The 21,367-nt window shown below is 41.9% G+C and overlaps 1 protein-coding gene across 6 annotated transcripts in view; it reads right to left on the reverse strand.

The window, feature by feature from the left end:
• The window catches only part of PLCE1 (phospholipase C epsilon 1), a 172,918-nt gene that overhangs the window by 122,169 nt on the left and 29,382 nt on the right, over positions 1–21,367 (reverse strand). For all 6 annotated transcript variants that reach the window (XM_075257889.1, XM_075257890.1, XM_075257888.1 and 3 more), the window contains exon 2: positions 3,159–4,670. In XM_075257889.1, the coding sequence (XP_075113990.1) occupies positions 3,159–4,331 (1,173 nt within the window). In that variant the 5' untranslated portion in view covers positions 4,332–4,670. The remainder of the gene's footprint in view (positions 1–3,158; positions 4,671–21,367) is intronic.

A 21,367-nucleotide genomic window follows, 5' to 3' on the forward strand; every position in this document is an offset into this window, starting at 1 on the left:
AAACTCTGCCAAAGTCTTGCTGCTGGAGCAACTTCTTAAGCCTCCTTGACTAGGAGACTCTCTGCAGCTGAGTCGCTGCCAGAACATCCCCAAAGTGTGGACTGGAGGGGGGGTGGAATGACAGGTCCCACTACGAACCTACCTGCCATTCCTAAAACTCCGGCCCAATACTGAGCATTTACCAAAATGCTCAGCAGAAGAAAGTCGTCTGCTGAGATCAAACATTTCTGGAGTTTTCTCATCTCACCCACCTGAGTAGTCTGGGTGAGATGTACACCCCCTCCATTACCTGACCAGCCATCGGCTTACAATATATATATATATATATATATATATATATATATATATATATATATATACAGAGAGAGAGAGAGAGGGAGAGAGAAAAGATACTTTGTTTCACATGCTTTAAATCTAATATATTATGTGCCACGTTACAGATAACGAAGCGGATGTCAAGCCACCAGTTGCTGTTTGGATAACCCCATTTCACTCACAATACCCTAGATATTTCTCTGTCCTCCTTTCCCATCGCTCTCGCACAGTGCGGACTGCATGTCTGACTGCTGTAGTAACAGTCCATTGTTCTCTAGCTTCTTCTTTGTGCAGACTCAGATCATTTTAGCTATATCACTCTCAGCAGGGAGGAAGTAAAGTGCTGCAGTTAGTCGCCTCCCACTGATCATGACACAGCGCTCCATTTTTAAAAAATTTTTTTTACATTTTAGATTAGAGATGGCAATGTACACACTGAGGTGCATATTGTAATAGGGTTTATAAGTGGATAATGGGAGGTACATTTTAAAGTGTAAAATTCTATTACATGTCACCTAGAAGCTGCCGGGCCCGCAGCAAAGTCATTTTGCTTTCTGACTAGGAGACTTATCTAGTAGAGTTACAAAGTACATACAGAAATCACGATTGAAAAACCCCGTTGAAAAGCTTTTGGCTGTGAAAGGATTAAGGTCAGGTATAATCCTATTACAACTTTCATGGTAAATTATTCATGTTCTCCGCTGCTAATCAGACTGTGAATTGCTTAATACAAAAGGCATTTTAATAATTTAGTGTCACTAAACACAACCGCCATGTGAAGCTACCCGGGTGACACATTTTAGGGTTTCTGCTGTCATCTTTGCAACAACTATTAAAAAAAGAAAAGGAAGAAAATGACAAATTATATGGCGAAAGAACATAAGTGACAGCAATATGATTGAGGCCATAGGACTTATAACCGATATATACATAATAGCGAGGGTTGTGCGAAGAGAAGGTTATCTGTATAGAAAATGGGATGTGTATGGGCTAAGGAAGTGGTGTGAGTGTATACAGCGGAGTGACAATAAAATGACATATATAGAATAGAAAACTAATGATGACATTTACTGGCAATCATTTCCTCGAATTTCGCTAATATCTCTATCACCCCTAAAGCTACAGTATACAATTATGGATATTATAGAAATTAATGTAACTTTCAGTTGACATCTCACAGCATTATATAGCCATTGTAGAGCCAGTGATATGGCCGGATCCTCATGACTTTGTGGAAACCTTGAGATGTCGCTATATCATATTAAAGGGGAGGGGCTCCAATATTGATCCTTGCCGCAAACTCTCTTAACCACCATTGGCCTACATAGGAACATGGTTTCTGGTCCCCTGCACTGGAGTTTTTTGTCCTCTTCATATAGATTTTTTTTTTTTTTTTTTAGATGTAGATTGTGAGCCCCACATAGAGCTCACAATGAACATTTTTTCCCTATCAGTATGTCTTTTTGGAATATGGGATGGAAATCCATGCAAACACAGGGAGAACACACAAACTCCTTGCAAATGGTTTTTTGCCCTTGGTGGGATTTGAACACCAGGACTCCAGCGCTGCAAGGCTGTAGTGCTAACCACTGAGGTAACGTGTGGCCCCATATCTTCATATAGATTTTGGCAACTGACAGTATAATGTAATGGTAAAATATAACCATTACCTTCATCTTGACTTCATATATGACAATGTTAAGGCCTTACCTGTTTGTTCCCTGGGTACTCCAATGGTGATGATAAGGAAATGATGGGCTTTACAAGTCAATATTTTGAGATAATCTATAAACGTAAAGCTGGCAATATGCTTTAGATAAATACATTTCTTGGGCTGGCAAATACTTCTTCAGACTTGGTGGAACATGCATGTGTTGTAGAGAGGGAGAAGGGTACGCCAATGCTAGACCTCTCACCTTATGAAGAACAAAATGATCAGGCACATTGAAATTCAACAGTCTGATCCATTTAATACCCATTGAGTCCTTCTAAAACCAGAAAATAGCCAGTTGAAGATTGCCTATAACCTAGCAAATTGTACTGGTTCCACAGCTTGTGTACTTAGGTTATAATGTACCAACACTTGCAAAAAATAAAATAAAGACAATGTACCATAAGCATCATATCTTATTAGGCTACATTCATGCATAGCAGATCTGCTGCATGTGAACATATGCTTACAGATAAATCACTCATGAGCAGCAAACAGAGAACTGGGGAGCAAAGAACACACTCCTCTCTCTACAGTAGTCACAGATGCCTTGTATACAATCTTTATGGTTCTAAAACAATGAACACAGTACTAAAAAAGGAGAAGCCATGGTGTGACTCGATTCTTAAGGAAGGGGGAATAGTAACAGTACTTTAGGTAATGCAAAACATTTTACTCTTGGTTTTAACATTAGTAGTGTTGCTGTAAATCCAGCACTGGGGTGAGATAGAACACTCACTAGAAGCAGCTGCAGCTCCTCTGTAGGACTAGGCCTCTTTCTCTCACTTTCGGCAGCTTCTCCCTCCTCCTTATATTCCTCCTAGATAAATATAGACCACAGCTATAACCTCTTCAGAAAGCTGACAATCTGTCTCCATCTCTCCCTCTCGGAAGACAGATTTTAAGACAGTGAATTAAGAGTAAGTGATCAGTTCAGGAGGGAGAAAAGAAGTGGCTGATAAGTGGAGAAAGAGGCATTTTTTGTAATAAAATTTTCTTCCCTACACTTGTACTATTGACTGCAAATAATTAAGAGTAGAGACAACTTTTACTCTTCTAAAGAATATTTAGCGCAGCGTCCGCCAGGAATAAAATTAAACAATATGTAAATAGCTATATGAAATGATCTTACCTCACATGTGATCAGTCTCAGCACATAGCACAGCAGATGACTTCTTCTCGGTGAAGCTTGCCCAGATGTCAGCCGTCGCGCGGCTATCCAGCGGCTCTTAAGTTCATTCGTCCTTTCCGATTTTCTCTCAATAAGAAAGCAAGCTCTAGTCCCAATGTGACCAGACGGCAATGACTTCAGAATCGCGCTCGTCCCCGTATAAACAGACTTTTTCACCTCTTTATAATTTTTACAAAACCTCCTGATCAGCAGAGTCGAGCGATCTTTTCTACTTCTCGACAAATCATTATCTATTTCATCCATGAAGTTTTCACAGGTCTCTTGGGTCTGTAATAGATTTGAGGACATAACACAAGGTAAATCCTGTCCATGAGCGCCGTCACCGGGAAATAGTGGGGCTTTTTCTGAGCACAACCTTGATGGATTATTCACATGATGACCTTCTTCGCTACAGAACCTTACGCGTCCATTGTTACTGTCACAGCTTTCAGAATGGCCGTTTAAATGACGGGAGCCGGAGACAGAACTGCCGAAGCAATTTCTTTTCATTGTCTGTAAATGGCTGCCAAAAATACATTGGTTATTTGTGGAACATAAAGAGCTTTTCGGAGCGTTATAAGTTAGATGTAATGTAGGAATGCGGCTAACTGTATCGGTGCAGCCATCATTTACTATTAACTGACCCTCGGATGCCCTCCTGTCCACCAGGGATCTATCCACCTTAAAATTCACTTCTGTCAGCACCGCAGGAACTGGAGGCTCCGGACACGCGTTTTTACCTTTTAGAGGGTTGTACGACTTACAAAACTGATTGAAACCTAGGTTGGCTTTGCATGCCTTCTCGAAGACTTTACTGTTTATGCTGAAGCTGTCAACAGCATTCGATATGCAAGGTTTCCCTTGTAGATCTTCTCCGTCATTCACATTCTCTCGGGTTTCTTCTTTCCTGGCTACTAAAAATGACTTTGCCGAAGATTTCCTGACATGCTGTCCTTTTAACCTAGTTATGGATGCCGCAGTCTTCGCATTCTCTTGGTCTTGGACTGATCTGGATCTTTTTAGAACGCTACTATCCAAAGTATTCTTAGAATTTTCATCTCCAGTTGACGGCGAAGATATCACTTTTCTATCCACCGACTGTAAGACAGAAGCAGCCACATCCTCCGAGGTCATCTTGAGATAAAGGATTTCCTTTCTACAATACGATGTACTATACCTTATAACACGTTTGCATCGTCGAGATCTACGTATATTCGCAGCATGGAAAATATTTAGCCCTGTAGCAGATGTTCAATGTTTTTTTTTTTGTTTTTTTTTTATACCTCCCCAATTCTTGAATCCGATCCTGTATTGTCACCAGTCAGGCATTTGTAAGGTTAGTTTTATCCAGCTGTTTACTCCAGAGGAACAATAGTATGACTTAGCAGCATTTCTTTCTGATAACAGTTGAATGGTTTCCAGTTTCATTCCAGGAGACTTTAGTCGAGCAAAACGGTCCATAAAATATCATCTCTAAAAAACAAGAAGAGAAAAAAAACAAGAATAATAAGCAATGCTAATGTGTAATGAGAAACCTAAAACATCAAACTTTTTTTTTCTAGATCCCCCAATTTAACTCTCTCTTCAATAGGTGCTACTGAATTGTTTTAATTGGTGCAGTTGGAATTTTTTCCTCTAAGGCCCGGTTCACATCTCCATTCGAGGAGTCCGCTTAGGAACCCCCGAATGGAATACTGAACACTTTGACAAGCGGTAAGCAATGAAACCACACGGACCCCATAAACTATAATGGGGTCCGTGTGTTTTCCGTGCATGAGTCATGCAGAGAGGAAAGTAGTTCATGAAGTACAGTGCACAGAAAACACACGGACCCTATTATGGTCTATGGGCAGGGGTGAACCTGCCACTTTCGCCGCCCGAGGCGAACTACAGAAAGCGGCCCCCCTCCGCCCCGGAGGAGTGGGTGGAGCGGAGGGGGCGTGACGAAGTGAAGGGGGCGTGGCTTAGCGAGGCAGAGAGCAGGCACAGAGAGGACCTGCTCTCTGCCTGAGCGTGAGGGGAGGCTGCTGGAGCAGCGCTGCTCCAGTGGCCTCCTCAAACCACCGCTCGGTCCTAAGCCAGTCCAGGACAACTTGTCCTGGACTGGCTTAGGTAATCAAAAATGCCGCCCTCCCTGGGGTCGCTTCAGGTCGCCTCATGGGAGGTTCGGCGCTGTCTATGGGGTCCGTCTGCTTTCATAAGCTCACCACTTGTCAATGCATTCGGTATTCTGTTCGGGGTCCCCATGCGGACTCCCTGAACGGAATACTAAATGCAGATGTGAACCAGGCCTAACCCCCAATAGTTCCTGAGCAATCATTTTCAGCACTAAATATCCTAATTATACTGACTACTGGCAGGTGGGTGCCCCCTGTCTGACAGCTCTAGCTCAGGACCACCCATCTGACAGTAGTCTGTATAATTAGGATATTGCGTGCTGAAAATAATGATTATTTAGTAGTAGGACGAGTTAGAGAAAAAATTCCTATTGGGCTGGGTATGAAGAAGAAATGAGTTGGTGGAGGTGTTGAAAGGTCCCCCTTTTTAAAAAAGAAAAAAAAAAAAAACCAATCTTCAGTCTGGATTTAGGGGCCCAATAAATGGTCCTGGTAACTGTTTGACAGCCATTTCCATGGCACACCCATTGGCCTTTTAAGCCTAGAATGAAGTTCAATGAATATATTATCATTTCTTTTGACAATTTTCCCACAAAGCTACTGTATATATCCATCTATTCAACTCCGTTTCTTCTATATCATGCTGCAGGCAAATCAAACAGAAAATTCAATGTGACAGATTCCCTATAAGATGTTATTTGATATAAAAGCATGATGTGTAATCTTAATATAGGTGAAGAACCATAGAGGCAGACCGGGTCATTGCCACCACTAGGACAAGCTCATTGAAGAGGAATTTTTACGATTTCATCGACACAGCCCGTTTCTCGCATTCTGCCCAGAAAAGCAATTCGGTCAAATGCCTCGATCTAATGCAATGACCCATTAAAGATGTGTTATTAGGCTCCTTAAGCTCACACTAAGGTTTGCTACTGAGCTCTATCTTTATTGGATGTCTTCTAGTTTTTTTTGTTGTTTTTTTTTAATTGACATTTTGCAATATGAAAAAAAAACAAGGACAGAGTACAGGACAGGAGGAATACAGGCAGTTTACACGGCATAAAAGAGACAACAAAACCTTTGGCCATTATTAGGCAAAGCGGCCCATAACAAGTCCTATGTCCAAAATAGCAGTGATAGAACAAAAAAAGTGTAGCTGGTGAGTAAACAGGAGCTGGAGGAAAGGAAGGGGGAGAAGGGGACATGACCACAAGAACAAAATTTGGCTTCTCACTATTATATGATAAAATGTCGCAGGATGTCAAGCACAAGTAAAGGACCACATGGAGAAGGAGTCTTCTTATATTAGAGAGAGGTGTTTGGACCCCCCTGAGGCTCCAGAGCCCAGTAGGGATTGCTGCCTCTGCACCCCCTATATCTACACCTCTAACTTCTACCTCTTTGCCTCCTTGAATAAGTATTGCTCAACTGATACTGGCACAGTAATTTTTCTCTAGCCCACACCCATCCTGAGCAATAATTTCTGGTGGTTTCAGTACAATTGTGCCTTCTACTGTCAGGTGAGCGGTCCTTGTCTGTCTCCATTAGTCCAGGAGCTGAAAATGAAATAACAGTTTAGGAACAGAGGGGGCGAGAGAAAAATATTACAGCTGTGCAGGAACCAGTGGAGCATTGTCTATGGAAAGATCCAAAGAGTTGTAGTTGATGGAGATGGTGAAAGGTCCTTTTTAAAGGATTAACTCAACAACCCACAGGCATCAAAGGAAAGCCAGCTCAGGGGTCCCAAGATCTCAACACTTTTCTACACAAATGTATTACATCCTCCAGCAAAATTATAGAAATTAATAAAAATATGTCATATAAAGACTTAAAACGTATCGTCTCCCGTTGCGATCACCTCGATCAACTGACCACTCCGTGTTTGGCTTCTCCAAGTTGCAGCTAGATATAGAAGTTGCTGCATCAGCCAATTGAATGGTTGACCAAGGAATACACGGATCAGCGATGCTCTTGTTTAGAGAGTCTCCTCTTTGACTAATAGTGAGGGGTATTGATCACATCCATTACAATCTTGGCAGGAGGTGACTGTACACTGGTGGGAGGGTGGATGGACTCTAATCTGATCATTCTCAGCATTCACGTTCCAACAGCCCATGCTGTACAGATCTCTGGCTGCAATAGTATTGTATTTTGGCATGAGTTTTGAGCATCTCACACCTGGGCCTCACCATGTTCTCACTAGGAAGGTCTCTGTACAAAAAAAATTAAAAACCTTGTTGAGCCCTGACTTACATAAACGGATGCTGCGTGGTGAGGTCTGCCAAACACGAATTACAGAATTTTATGGACGACTCATCTGTCATTGCAAATCTGATGTCTTCCAGGCAGGAAATATTTGTTTCCTGTACATCCACTATTCACAACGGGTATTTTCTAAATTATCTTACTCCTGTAGTATTCCAATCACAAAACCATACAATCTCATTGGAAGTACGCAGAATTACAGTATAGCAAATACATAAGTGTCACGTGTGTTGTAACAGGACTGACACAGTGTGTAGCAGCTATAAGCATAAAAAATAGTCAGGGAGGGGCAATCTTCTATGCTTACACATACGCTTTATTATTCACATACACATACGCTTTATTATTCCAATAAAATATATCAAATGTGCCATAGTCTGGAGACTGAAGCTACAGAGAGCACATACATGAAAATATATGGGGAAGATCGGGCAGAGGGGAAAAGTGATTAAGAAGGTCAATAGGTAGAAGATCTATTTTTATTATTATTTAACCTATTAAAGCCCAAGACTGGGCATTGTGAAATTATAGACACTTCTCTCCTATCCATAGGATAGAGGATAAGTGTCAGAACACTGGAGGACCGACCGCTGTGCTGATGAGATCCAACCAGATCGATACAGCGCTGTCCACAGCTGGGATTCTGTTCCTTTTGGAATGGATATACTGGTTTGGCAATAATCCTGCATCATGTTATTAGGCTTATTGAAAAAGTCATGCATGATGTTTAGGGGGCTGTGCTAAGAGGCAGCGTACAGAGGCACTGTTTTTCTAATTAATCCTGGAAAACAGATTTGCATACTCCACTTATTCTACTAAAAAGTCTGTAGTGACGCAACAACTTCAATGACCAGACAGGACGGTTTTCTTTTTTTAACTTGCAAATGGACCCTAAATTTGTATATTAAAATGGGTTCCCTATTCTAATCTAGACATTGTGCATGTCTGGCTTTCCCTGCACTTCTTCTTCAGCTTCTCCTTCAGCAGCTTTGTCTCAGAGCAACAGTAGGGGAGGCCGAAGAGCGTGCCCTCCCCTCCCCCGACATAGATTAGTAAGTTAGTTTATCCAGTGCAGAGGATACACTGAGAAACTTTTTATAACTCCATATAACCCCTTTAAGACAAATATGAACATATTATAAGACTTTCTTATGGAGAGAGAACTTTCCATAAATGTAGGTGTCAGTCATTGGTAAATGCAAATAATTAATTTCTCAGTAGAATAAGCTCCAGGAGAAATTGTAATGAAACAGTGCAGTTGCGTCTTGCATAGTCACATTCGACTGGGAGGTAAAATCACAGGTTGCAATACCTAGCGTATAATGTTAGACATCAAATGTGCTCATTCTCTATGTAAGCATAACCCCCCCCCCGCCCAAAAAAACAATTAATATCCCATTAGCTCACAAAGCCGTACAAGAGAAATATGTTTCTTGTCAGTTCTCTCAAAAAAATCTGCATCAAAAATAAAGCATAAATAGTATGTTATCTTCTGGACCCCTGCCAAAAAAGTATTGGCAACATTCGGAATGACATAGGAGCCCTTCACCTATGATTAATATTGGTTATGTGCAGAACATTAGTCTAATTTTAAGGTCGTGATAAATGTACTGGAGGGATATACGGATAGTTTTCTATATTAGTGATTTTTTTTTCTGTATAATAAATTACTGCAAAGTCAAGGAGGGGTCTACAGATCCAATGATATAAAGTATTACTGTAGTCCCAGAAAATGGAAGAAATGTGATTTGTTCAACGGACATAAAAGGAAACTTTTTGGGTCAATAGTGCCCCAAGTCCACCGACTTACTAATCCGACAGTCCCCAAATATCAGGTAAGAAGGAAGAAAATTCTATGATAAAGTCTATAGGCTGGAAGAAATAGGAAACCAGGACTAGAATAGTGAGGACCTATCCTCAGGGTAAGTTAGCAATATCAGATTGATGGGGTCCAACACCAAAAACTCCTTTCCTAGACCTGTGATGTTGACTAGTCATATGGCCACAATCCTATTCTAAGGAATGAGCTGCAATACCAAGCGCGTCCACTATAAGATGTATGGCAATGTGCTTACTAAGTAATACGGAGTCCACACTGCTTGTCCAAATGCTGGAAACGCCTCAAACAGTTGATATTGGGGGTCCCTGGTGCAAAAACCCCATTGATCCATACCATAGCGCGGGAAAAGTCTGTTAGTAGTAGACACTGTGCATTTCAGTAGTCATCACTCTCTCAACATCTTCCATATGGAGATTCATCCACCAGACTGTGAATGCAATTCTTTGCTCCAGAGAAGTTTTAGGTTAGGTTCACACAGCGGAAAACAGAGAAACTTCTATTTCGTTTCAGCTGCGGAATTACAGAACATTGCGGCTGTCCACTACCGATTAGGCCCAGATGAATGAGCCTAAATGGGCGGGACTCCAAGGCAGCGGAATTCACGTCTAGATCAAGCAAGACGCTTATTTTTTCCATGTCCTCCTATGATCACTGAATCTCATTGAAAACCATTCAGGGCTGAATCTGCCATAGATTCAGGAGTGATCTCCATTCCCATTACCATGGCATATTCCTTCATATGAACAAACACGTAGGCTCCATGCACACAAACTGACCCATCATTGGGCTCATGTAGGGGACCTCCAGCATGGGGCAAAACAGGACAGGTCCTATTCTTGTTGATTTTGTAGACCAGGCTAGCTGCAGGAAATGAATAAGCCGATATCACGTACAATTTTCCCATTGACCTACTGCAGCGAACCTTTGTGTTCATTTAACCATATAATGCCTGGAGTCATGGTGTATGGTCTTAGGCTCCCATTTCATGAAGCTTCCAGTACACTATTCATGTGCTGATGTCACTTCCAGAGGCAGTTTGGGTAAGCAATTGATGCAAAGGAACATAGGAGATTAGACATCACACACTTCAATACTTGTCATCCCTACTTCTCCTTACTCCTAGGAGTTACTATATTATAAGACTAGCACTTACAGAAGAGGAATACAAACACTATGCTTAGGGTCACATCATTGGCAACTGGATCCAGCTGTATAGACATCCAATTGCATTATTTTCTAGAAATATACATTTTATTTACAACTGTATGGCAAAAATATGGTATGAACCCAGGTATGTATGTAGCTGACCCGAGATGAACCGACAAACCAAGGATATGGTCTGAAAAAGTATAGAGGAAAGAGTTAAAAGTGTTAAAACATGTGCTTGTGCGATGTGGTGGTCAGTCTGATGTAAGCAGCGCACGCACACACACAAAAACAACCAACACTTTATCTTAACTCTCCCAACATCACAAAAAATGTAACACAATAAATGACCAAAATAATCTACATCAGCATTTGGGCTGACTCGACGAATGTACATGACTAGCTTAGAGCAAAGAATTACCATTCAAATGTGAATGAAAACACAAAAAACAGCTAGCATGTTAATCTTACAACACAAAAAGATAGAAAAAAATGCGCTGTGTGAGTTCCTGGTCCTCCATCTGTTACACCAAAGTGAATGCAAAAGCCCTCAATCAGCCCTAGACACGAGGCTTTGTGAAGAGCGATGCATCCAGTGACTCACGGCTGAATCAATCGCTGCTCAATTCAGACCTGTCTACGTGAAAATGCAGAATATTAAATGGAAGAACTTGAAAGGGAAAGGAACCACAAAGGGCTAAAAATGTAAGTCTCTGAAAAGTGTAATAATATACTAAATAATCGGCACATAATCCTTACAATTTAGTGTCAATTCCACAGTATACAAGACACATAACCAGATAAAATATCTCAAATATAACATGCAATTTACAAAGAATATTCACAGTAAGAGCTGCAGGATCCCCCCGCAATAGCAGCTTACGTATAACAGTATGGATAACGGATATCTTATATTAGCAGAACTATTACGCCATTATATAAAAGATGCAAACATCAGGCAGCTGTAACAAATCCAGACCCAGACACTGAACATCCTGCAAAAGGAAAGAGGAAAGGATTTCTCTGACCACCGCGCCGAGTGCCAAAATCAACACGAAGATGAAGACAGGATCGGCCTCATGCTCTAGTAAGATCATTCAGGCGGCGATTTCCTTTCTGGACTAGAACACGTTCATTTCCATCACTAACAAAATGACTAAATCATCACAACAAGTTTTATGATACTACTATCTGCCACCCTTGCAGCTGGACATCGTATCCGAGCCCTGATCAAAATATTGAACTCCTGCTAAATTCCAGGGCTCTACAAAACGGCGCCAATGTGGTGAATGCTACACAGTGGGCCAATACTAAGGAATATCCCGATACATGAAATCAGTAAGTCTTCATATATTTTATGTGAAACCTCTTTAACATGCTGGCTATTGTGAGAAGACCCACCATGCAAAAATTAGCCACAGAAATCTTAATTCCGCTGCAGAAATTGCACCATGTGAACGCACCCGAAGAATATAAGAGCAGCCACAAAAACAACAAGAACCACCCACCTTATAAACAGCAGCAGCAAAATAAAAGGAAGAATCAAAATATATAATTAAATATTTTATTACTTTTTATTCCTCTTCAGAGAGTTCCAGAGTGTAACGTAACGCTCCTAGGACTCAGGGCAAACCTGTAACAGGGCCCCTATCTACCTAGAATAGTGGTTTATTTTATGTGGAAGAAAGACCTTTGGGGCCCCCCCAGGGTCTAGGGCCTAGTAGTAACTGCTAACACTGCACTCCCTATGTGGTGCTATTTCATGGCGCTATACAAGTAAGCAACATAAATAAAATAAAAAATAATGATGTGACTTTTTATGGAATCCTTAAGCAGTTTTCTCCTCTCCAGGCTCTCGAATTCTCAGTTTTCCCTGAGCTAGTGAATGAAGACTGCCTGCTATGAAATCTCCCACAGACAGCACAAGAAGAATCTGTTCCTCAAGCAAATCTCTTTCTCAGGAGCTGCAGCACCATGTAAGACATTACAGCGAGATGTTGAGAACAGTACCAATGACTAAGTCACTCCTTAAGGATAGACCACCTATTAGGTGTGTGGAGACTTATACAACCATAGTCGCTCCACTGTAAGGGATCATGGGAGGAATATGCAAATCTGTCTCCCAAGATGTAAATAGGGAGACAGTGCCTTTGTTATGCTGCCCTCTATAGGAAGCACCCTGAACATCATGAAAGTCGGGCATGATGTTCAGGGTGCTTCCTATAGAGGGCAGCATAACAGAGGCACTGTCTCCCTATTTACATCTTGGGAGACAGATTTGCATATTCCTCCCATAAGTCACTTACAGCAATATATTTAACATACCATTAGCCATATCAGCCTCTTTCTACATGTATCCTGATTCTTACCTTCTCTCTCTCACCTCCCTCCTTCCCCTCATCACTATAAAGAGTTCTCCAACAAGTATAACCTGATACTTCAGTGGGCTGACAGTCTGTCTTTGGAGACCAAGATGGATTCAGCAGAGATTTCAAATTAAATATCAGTTTAGGTGTGAGAGAGGAGGAAGAGAAGAGCCTGATAAATGGAAAAAGCAGAATTGTACTTTATAAGTAACTTTGTACAATGTATTATCAATCGCTTGTATTGATTTAACCAAAGTTTGTTGAAAAGTTAGTGGCCATTTATCTACAGAGGACATTGGCTATTCTAACGCACTTGTTTCCATACAGAACTTCAAGGCTGTCATTATAGAGTCTGTAAGATGGAAAGTCTGGCCTCAAACTAAAGACAGTACCTTGTAGGTCGGCCGCTACACTTTCCAAAGATGCATTTTTATTATTCTGCATTCCAGCTCCATCTTCATGTAAGTTAGTGGTTTACTTTTATGCAAATTAGTGGCGTTTCTTCTCCTGGCAGAAGAAGAAATTCATGAATATGCAAGATAAGAAAGGCATCTTTGGAAAGCGTTGGAGCAACCATACAAGATATTGCCATTAGCTTGACACCGATTTTCCGCACCCTGATAAATATGGTAAAGTGAATCACCATTTCCCAGCAAATACTGTAAATGACTAAGTATTCTTGTCGTAAAACATGTTCCTCCGCACAACATGTAGTTTTTTTAACATGGAGCGCCGAGAGATTTTGCAACAATGTAAGACATTAGCAGAAAGCCTCCTCCACCTGGAAGACATATGGTAAGACATTAAAGCAGAAAATCACATTAAGTGTAGTGAAAGAGATTGTAATAGATCTTACTTTAGAAAATAATGAGAAAAAGTGTTGCTTTATTTGCTGGTACTAGTGACTTATGTCAAGTTTGTTGAAAAGTTAGAGACTAGGGTTGAGCGATCGTGTTCGGAAAAAATCGGATTCCGATCGGCGATCGAGAAAATTTCACGATCGCAATCGGAATTCCGAACACAATCTTTTTAGGTGGGATCGAGATCGGTAGTATTTCCCACAATGCCTTCACACTGAGTATATAGCGTATACTCAGTGTGAAGGTTCCGCTGCGGTTCCATAGGAATGAATGGAAGCAGCCAGCACACAGCCTTAACCCTCTGCGCGCCGGCTGCCTCCATTCATTCTAATGGGAGACTAAAGTAGCATCTCTAGTAGCTACTTACCTCCAGAGATGGCTGCTCCGGTGTTCTTCGCCTCACTGCCGCTCCAGCTGCAGTCTTCTTCGCCTCGCTGCCCCCTCCCTGCCAGGTTAGGAGAGTGTGGGAGGGTTAGGAGAGGAGATGTGACGTCTCCCCTCCCAGTACCTGCCCACACTCTCCTAACTTGGCAGGGAGGGGGCAGCGAGGCGAAGAAGACTGCAGCTGGAGCGGCAGCGAGGCGAAGAACAGCGGAGCAGCCATCTCTGGGGGTAAGTGGACACCAGGGGGGACTAAGTAGCCAGAGGATTTAAAAAAAGTCCTCTGGCTACTTTAGTGATTCACTACACAACGTGGATTCTAACAATTCTTAGATTCCATGCTGTATCGTGAATAGGATTGCTTTTAAAATCCGATCTCCGATTAATAAAAAAATCCCATTGACTTGCATTGGGATCGGAATTGGGATCGAGATCGGGTTCGAATGAAAAATGATGAGTCAGGATCGGCTCAACCTTATTAGAGACTCTTTAAAGGAAAATAATCACCATACTTGCACCAAAGATTGCCATGTACATGAAGGATCTCTACTCATTACTAGAGGACTGAGGCTAAAACACAGATTCTGCAGCACTACAAGTCCATAGGAAATGATGGTCTAGGAGCAGATCTATAGGATAGCAAAGAATCTGGTGTATGTCTATAGGACAGGAACGTTATCGTTGCAACACTCCTGTTAATGATGAAATAATATATTTCTGAAATTTTGTACATGAGATATTCTATCTGCAATTACTAATGAAGAGACAAGTAAGGAGTTCTCTGGCCTTTCATAAGATTGCTAGAACTCAAAATTTATTGCAAGGAGGTTTTTTTTTTATTAAATACATATTAGCTGATGTAGCATTTACTTCTCAAGAAGGAGGGAAAGGTACGTCAGGGAATAGAGTCTGTAACTAATGAAGTCTACAAGGTTCTGAAGAAGAACTTATAAGTTATCCTGACTGGCATGGTGCCATCCCTTGAGCTTTAAGAAGGGGTTGTGTAGCTCCTATGATTAACAGGGCACCCCAAAATGGGTCATCCCCAGTGCTCTGCCAAAACTGTCATCTACAGTGCTCCTCCAAAGCAGTGCCATCCAGAGTGTCGTCCATGACAGTGTCATTTGGTCCTCTACATAATGGTGCCATCCAGAGTACCCCACATAGGAGGTCCCTTACAGCGCGCCTCCAAGCCAGTGTCCATCAGAGTAGAAATGACGCCTTTCAGTTCTCGCTTGGTGTATTTGAATGGCAGCCATGTAATGCCACATCTTCACTGCAGTGGATGATCCATGAGAAATGTCTTGACATAGGAGAAATACCTTGACATGGTTTTCCTGGGGAAAACAGGATTAATATCTCAACCGCCCACGTCAGCCCATGTCAACACTATGTGCAAATAAAGTGATTCTTAGCAAATTGGTACAGAAACTGCATGGCCACTAACAACAACTGGTTTGTCAATGTGCCAAATGGAGACCACTAAATGGGCAAAGCTGTTCTAGATAATAAACATAGACAACATGAGAAGATCCAAGCCCTCCAACAATTAATAGCTCAAGAGAGGTCCATTAAGTCATTTATCTGCTTTAGTACTATTCTAGATTTCTGTTTCTGATATCCAGACACAAGATATCAGTGATTGAACGAGGACCTGTCACCACCTCCAATATTCTGCTTCCACCCCACTATTTTCGAGCAATCGGCACAGTTAGCTTCAGCACTCAATATTCAGTTCTAGACTCACAGATGGGAAGTCCTGGGATGGAGGAGACAAGTTCCTTCAACTTGACTGTACAGAATCTAATTAGCATATTAGATGCAGAAACTAAGAACCTCAATTGTTCAGAAATGACGGGGACTAGATGAAAAATGACAACTGCATTGGAATCTGTGGATGCAAAGAGCTGGAGTTGGTGGAGGAGGTGAAAGGTCCTTCTTAATGGCCCTTTCCTTGGAATAAGTTTTCATATTTTTACTAAGGTCTATCTGATGTTCTCCCTGCTGATTTCCATCATAAACTATCTGCAAATGTACCTAGAAGAATTGATGGGATTTCGATTTCTCTTTTGCTCATTCACGTCATTTTGTTAATGGATAAACTATTATCACTTCTATATCTGAAAACATTCCTACTTTGCAGCATTTTTCTTACTCTTGCCGAAAACTTTTGCACAGTATTATATGTCACATCACACATATAGACATAAGATACATATAATACAAATTACATCTAACTGCTACTATACAAGAACCCCTCGCCCTTCAGACACCCCAATTCTTTGTCCTCCTCTGTACAGTTCAGTCTCAGGTTTGCTAAGTGCGGTGAAGTTTCTGGCACCTCCTCCCTCCTTCCCTCCTCTCGGTGCCAGCTCCGTTAGGTACTGTAGGAAACTTCCCCCCCTACACACAGCAGCTGCACAGACACATTAACTTACAGGGATCATGTCCCCTGCTGAACGCTCCACACAACCCTCCTACCTTTCAGCTCTGGGTGATGTGTCTGACTGAGGGGCCAACACTTGGCGCTGTTCTCCCCCTCACCTCCCCCATCTACAGTCTCAGAGACGCCCTTATATTACTCACTGACTGTAATAAGAAGCTGCGCTCATCAGCAGACTACCGTACGGTGTATTACAGCACTAATACACCGCTACCCCTCACCCTAAAGTTACATGTTCCATATGGTGTATTACAGCACTAATACACCGCTACCCCTCACCCTAAAGTTACATGTTCCATAGAAGCCCATCCCTATTAACACACGCTTGTAGAAATCATCATGTGGATACATATCTCAGCTTTACAACCTCCTTTAGATACTAGGAATATATAAAGTATTGGCCCAAGAGAAAACAGGTTGGTGTTGTGGTCACATTAGCAAGTATAAGAGGAACCGGGAACATCTCCTGTTTATTTGTACTGAGATTCTTCCAGAATTGCAAAGAAACGATCTTCAGCATCTTGTAGATGGAAAATATACTGAAGACCATTTCTGTATAATCCAGGCTGCCTTCAGTAAAGATCTATTCTAACTGCTGAATTGGTTTTATTCCTAAACTTACATTGTAATATATTTGTAGTTTGGGCCAAAAACATCTGTTTAGATTTAAGAATCACATAGAAGACTTGGATATATCATAAAGGCAGACTAAGATCTCAAGGATAAGGTATCTGAACCCCCATCACTGCACCGTGTTAGGCCTGGTTCACATCTGCGTTCGGTATACCATTTGGGAAGTCCACTTGGGGAGCCCCCAAACGGAATACTGAACACATTAAAAAGCGGTGAGCAATGAAACCACACAAACCCCATAGTCTATAACGGGGTCCGTGTGTTTTCTGCACAGTCTTCGCACGAATCATACAGAGAGAAAAGTGCTGCTTAAAATACTTCTCTCTCCGCACGATTCATGCAAACACTGCGCGGAAAACACACGGACCCCATTATAGTCTATGGGGTTTAGGTGGTTTCATTGCTCACCGCTACTTAATGCGTTTGGTATTCCGTTCTGGGGTCCCCTTGCGGACTCCCCGAACAGAATACCAAACACAGATGTGAACCTTAGAACCTCAGACATGGCTTTGTAAGGTGTCTGTATATTAAATTGGAAACCAATTGGTTACATGATAGTGCCCCAGTGGGCAACCAAAATCATGGCCATTGATCTATTGCAGATTTATACATATGGGGAAGAGTATATGTATAGCTTTAGGTGATGTGTATCACACAGTATCTCAACTGGTTACATGTTGCTAGGAAATTACAGTTTATGTGATTTTCCAGGTTTGGATTATTAATACTGCGGTGTTAGCGGCCCAGGTCTTAGAAGACAGAAATAACCTCTGTTTTTGTAATAGGCGTTTATATGAATAAAACTATTTGTACAATCCCCAATTGCAATAATATTGTGCATAGAAAACAAAAATACAAAGATTCGGACTTCTTATACAGTATAACTATATTTTACAGTCTATGTCTGGGAAGTGAGGAGACCAATTGCTGGTAATTTTGGAGAGCGTTGTTGTCCCATTCTTTTCTAATGAAGGTTTCTAGCCACTGAATAGTCCTGGATCTTCTTTACACGATTTTTTGTTTCATAATACGCCAAATGTTTTCTATTGGTGAAAGGTCTGGACTGCAGGCGGCTAGTTTCTTCTTCAGTGGAGCCATGCTGTTGTGATGGATGCGGTATGTGGTTTAGCATTGTCTTGCTGAAATATGCAAGGCCTTTCCTGAAAGAGACATTGTCTGGATCGGAACATATGTTGTTCTAAAACCTCTACATACTGCTCAGTTTTGCATTTCAAGATGTGTAAGCTGCCCATGCCATAGGCACTAATGCAAGCCCATAACACAAGAGATGCAAGCTTGTGAATTGTGTGCCGATAACAAGCTGGATTGTTCCTCTTCTCGATCCTGCAGGACATAACATTTGTGACTGCCATAAAGAATCTCAAATTTTATTTGAATCTCAAAGATTTGAGCACACAGAGCAGTTTTACAGTTTGCCTCAGTGCGTTTTAAGTGAGCATCACCCTGAGAAAACTGTGGATTTTGTTCATGAATGGCTTCTTCTTTGTATGACACAGCTTTAACTTGCATTTGTGGATTACACAGTGAATAGACAGTGATTCCTGGAAGTATTCCTGAGCTCATGTGGTGCTATCTTAGGGCCAAAACCACAAGCAACCAATGTTGACCACCAGCCTTGTGCACATGGGTTTCTCCATTCTCAGAAACTTTTGATGACTTTATGGAATGTAGATGGTGAGAATTTTTTTTCCCCAATTTTTCTGCAAATTTTAGACAGACACAGTTTTTCGCAGATTGGTGAATCTCTGACATGCTCTTTTTATACACAATCATGGGACTAAGGCTGGATTCACACAACCGAGTTTTACTCGTTAGCCAGATTTCACGACTTGAACGTCATGCTGAGAGCCGGTCTCCTAGCATGATAGTTATCCATCATGCTAAGAGTCCCTGCCTCCCAGCAACATACTGTCTGGTACAGATTACAGTTTGGGACAGTATATCACTGGAAGGCAGGGACTCCTAGAATCCTATTATTATAAAGGTGAAAGTTTGTGAATTTGGATGTTTGTGGGTTTGGATGTTTGGATGTTTGTTCTTCAATCACAACCAAACGGCTGAATGGATTTTGGGAAATTTCACACACACACACATATTTCCCAGGAAAAGGTAATAGGCTACTTTAAATGTGGGTCACTCACCCCAAATCGCCACCGTGACCCTCCAAAGAATCCTCCGGCATGGCTGCAGCAGCTGGCATTCCACCAGTGCTGGTCTGTGCACGCACCTCCTATTGCTGCATGGCAGAGCTGCGGCACCATAGGTTGGGGGCTGAAGGTGGGCATGCCGATTCAGCAGGGACACAGTGAGGAAGCTGGCAGCTATTCCAGGCCACCTATACAGCTCGTGGACGGCTAAGGAGGAGTGCAGCGGGTACAGGGGGTCGGTGTCCCCAGGGATCAACCACATTCCCCAGCTTCATGTCCCCCCTCCCCTACATCGGCCCCAGTGTAGTTGGACTCACCTTGCCATGCTCACCCGCCGCTGTCTCCGCTCGCTCACTGCACATAGGTGTCGGGCAGCTGGCTGCGTATGGCAGGTAGACTGCAATACGGGCGTCGGTATTCTGCAATGCACTGTATAATACCGGCGCCTCTATTGCAGTTTACCTGCCTAGGCTGCAATACAAGCGCACGACTGACAGGCTAGGGAGGCAGCACAAGGCTCCGGCTGTCATAATAACCTGACGCCGGCCCTCGCTATCCCTCATCTATGTCACAAGCAGCCAGCCGCCCGACAACTATATGCAGTGAGCGAGCGGAGAGCGCGGCGGGCGAGCGTGGCAAGGTGAGTCCAACTACACTGGGGCCGATGTAGGGGGGGGGGACATGAAGCTGGGAGCAGAGATGGGGGGATAAGAAACTGGGGGCAGAGATGGGAGGGACAAGAAACTGGGGGCAGATGAAGGGGGGATATGAAACTGGGGCAGATGAAGGGGGGATATGAAACTGGGGCAGATGAAGGGGGGATATGAAACTGGGGCAGATGAAGGGGGAATATGAAAGGACAACAAATATAAGCGGTTCAGCGCCACCGCCAACCTGCAGACGAAGTCGCGGGTAACTGCTAGTAGGTCATAAGTATCAAAAATCTTCATGTTCTGTACAACCCCTTTAGAGAATACAACTTGATCAGCCTACTGACAATGAAGCCCAAGAATAAGCAGCTGGATCATTGGAATACATCAATACATGCACATAAAATACAGGTGCCCTGCACAGAATAACTCACAAGGTAACACCAAATAGTCATCTGAAAAATCAGCAGTATATAGTACAACTATGAGAAAACAGCTCCAAGATAGCAAACTACAAACTATATACAGTATGTACTAAAACCGTGACATAACAGCTCATAGCTCAAACATACAGATATAAAAATGCTTATTGTGGCTGCTTAAATGCAATGTGCCACCTTACTTTTTTAAATTTAAGAATTTTTGATATTTGAAAAGATTTGGCCACAAAACCAAATTTGCAAATTATATAGTTTTGGTTTTCTTTGCAGCAGTCACTTCTATTACAATAGAAGATAAAACCTCTGTAGAGAACACCACTAAACCCTTGCAAAAGATGATACATAGCTTGTCTACCCCTGTCCCTGCTGAGAGCATATCTAGAAAACTCCCTTAGTCAGCATCAACCTATGGCCACCAATGGCCAAATATGAAGCTCTGGCAGCCCCCATAATCATGTACAAAAAATTAAAAAAAAACAAGATATATTTTTCACTATTTGGTTTTAATAAGCTAAAAAGTAATTGGCAACATATTCCCTTTAAACCCACTACAATAGTCAATACGCAGTGTCAATAATTACCTTCTGGAAGAAATAGAGAACACATCAAGATGTTATACCAGATAAGACTAATAATAGCCATAGCAAACCTAGCAGAGATATCAAATTAAAGTCTTTAATTAATTAGTCCATAAAATAATATTCAGAGGATAGGCCACATGTACAGGAGATCAGTGGCGCCATTATAAGTATAATCATTTTAGTGTATATATTTTACATTTGCAAGTTTCCCTACTAGGATAGTAATGCATTTGGCCATAGTCTTCTGAGGAATTGTGTGCATGTACATTAACTCCTATAT

Source organism: Leptodactylus fuscus, chromosome 10 (genome assembly GCF_031893055.1).
Source record: "Leptodactylus fuscus isolate aLepFus1 chromosome 10, aLepFus1.hap2, whole genome shotgun sequence".
Lineage (NCBI taxonomy): Eukaryota > Metazoa > Chordata > Amphibia > Anura > Leptodactylidae > Leptodactylus > Leptodactylus fuscus.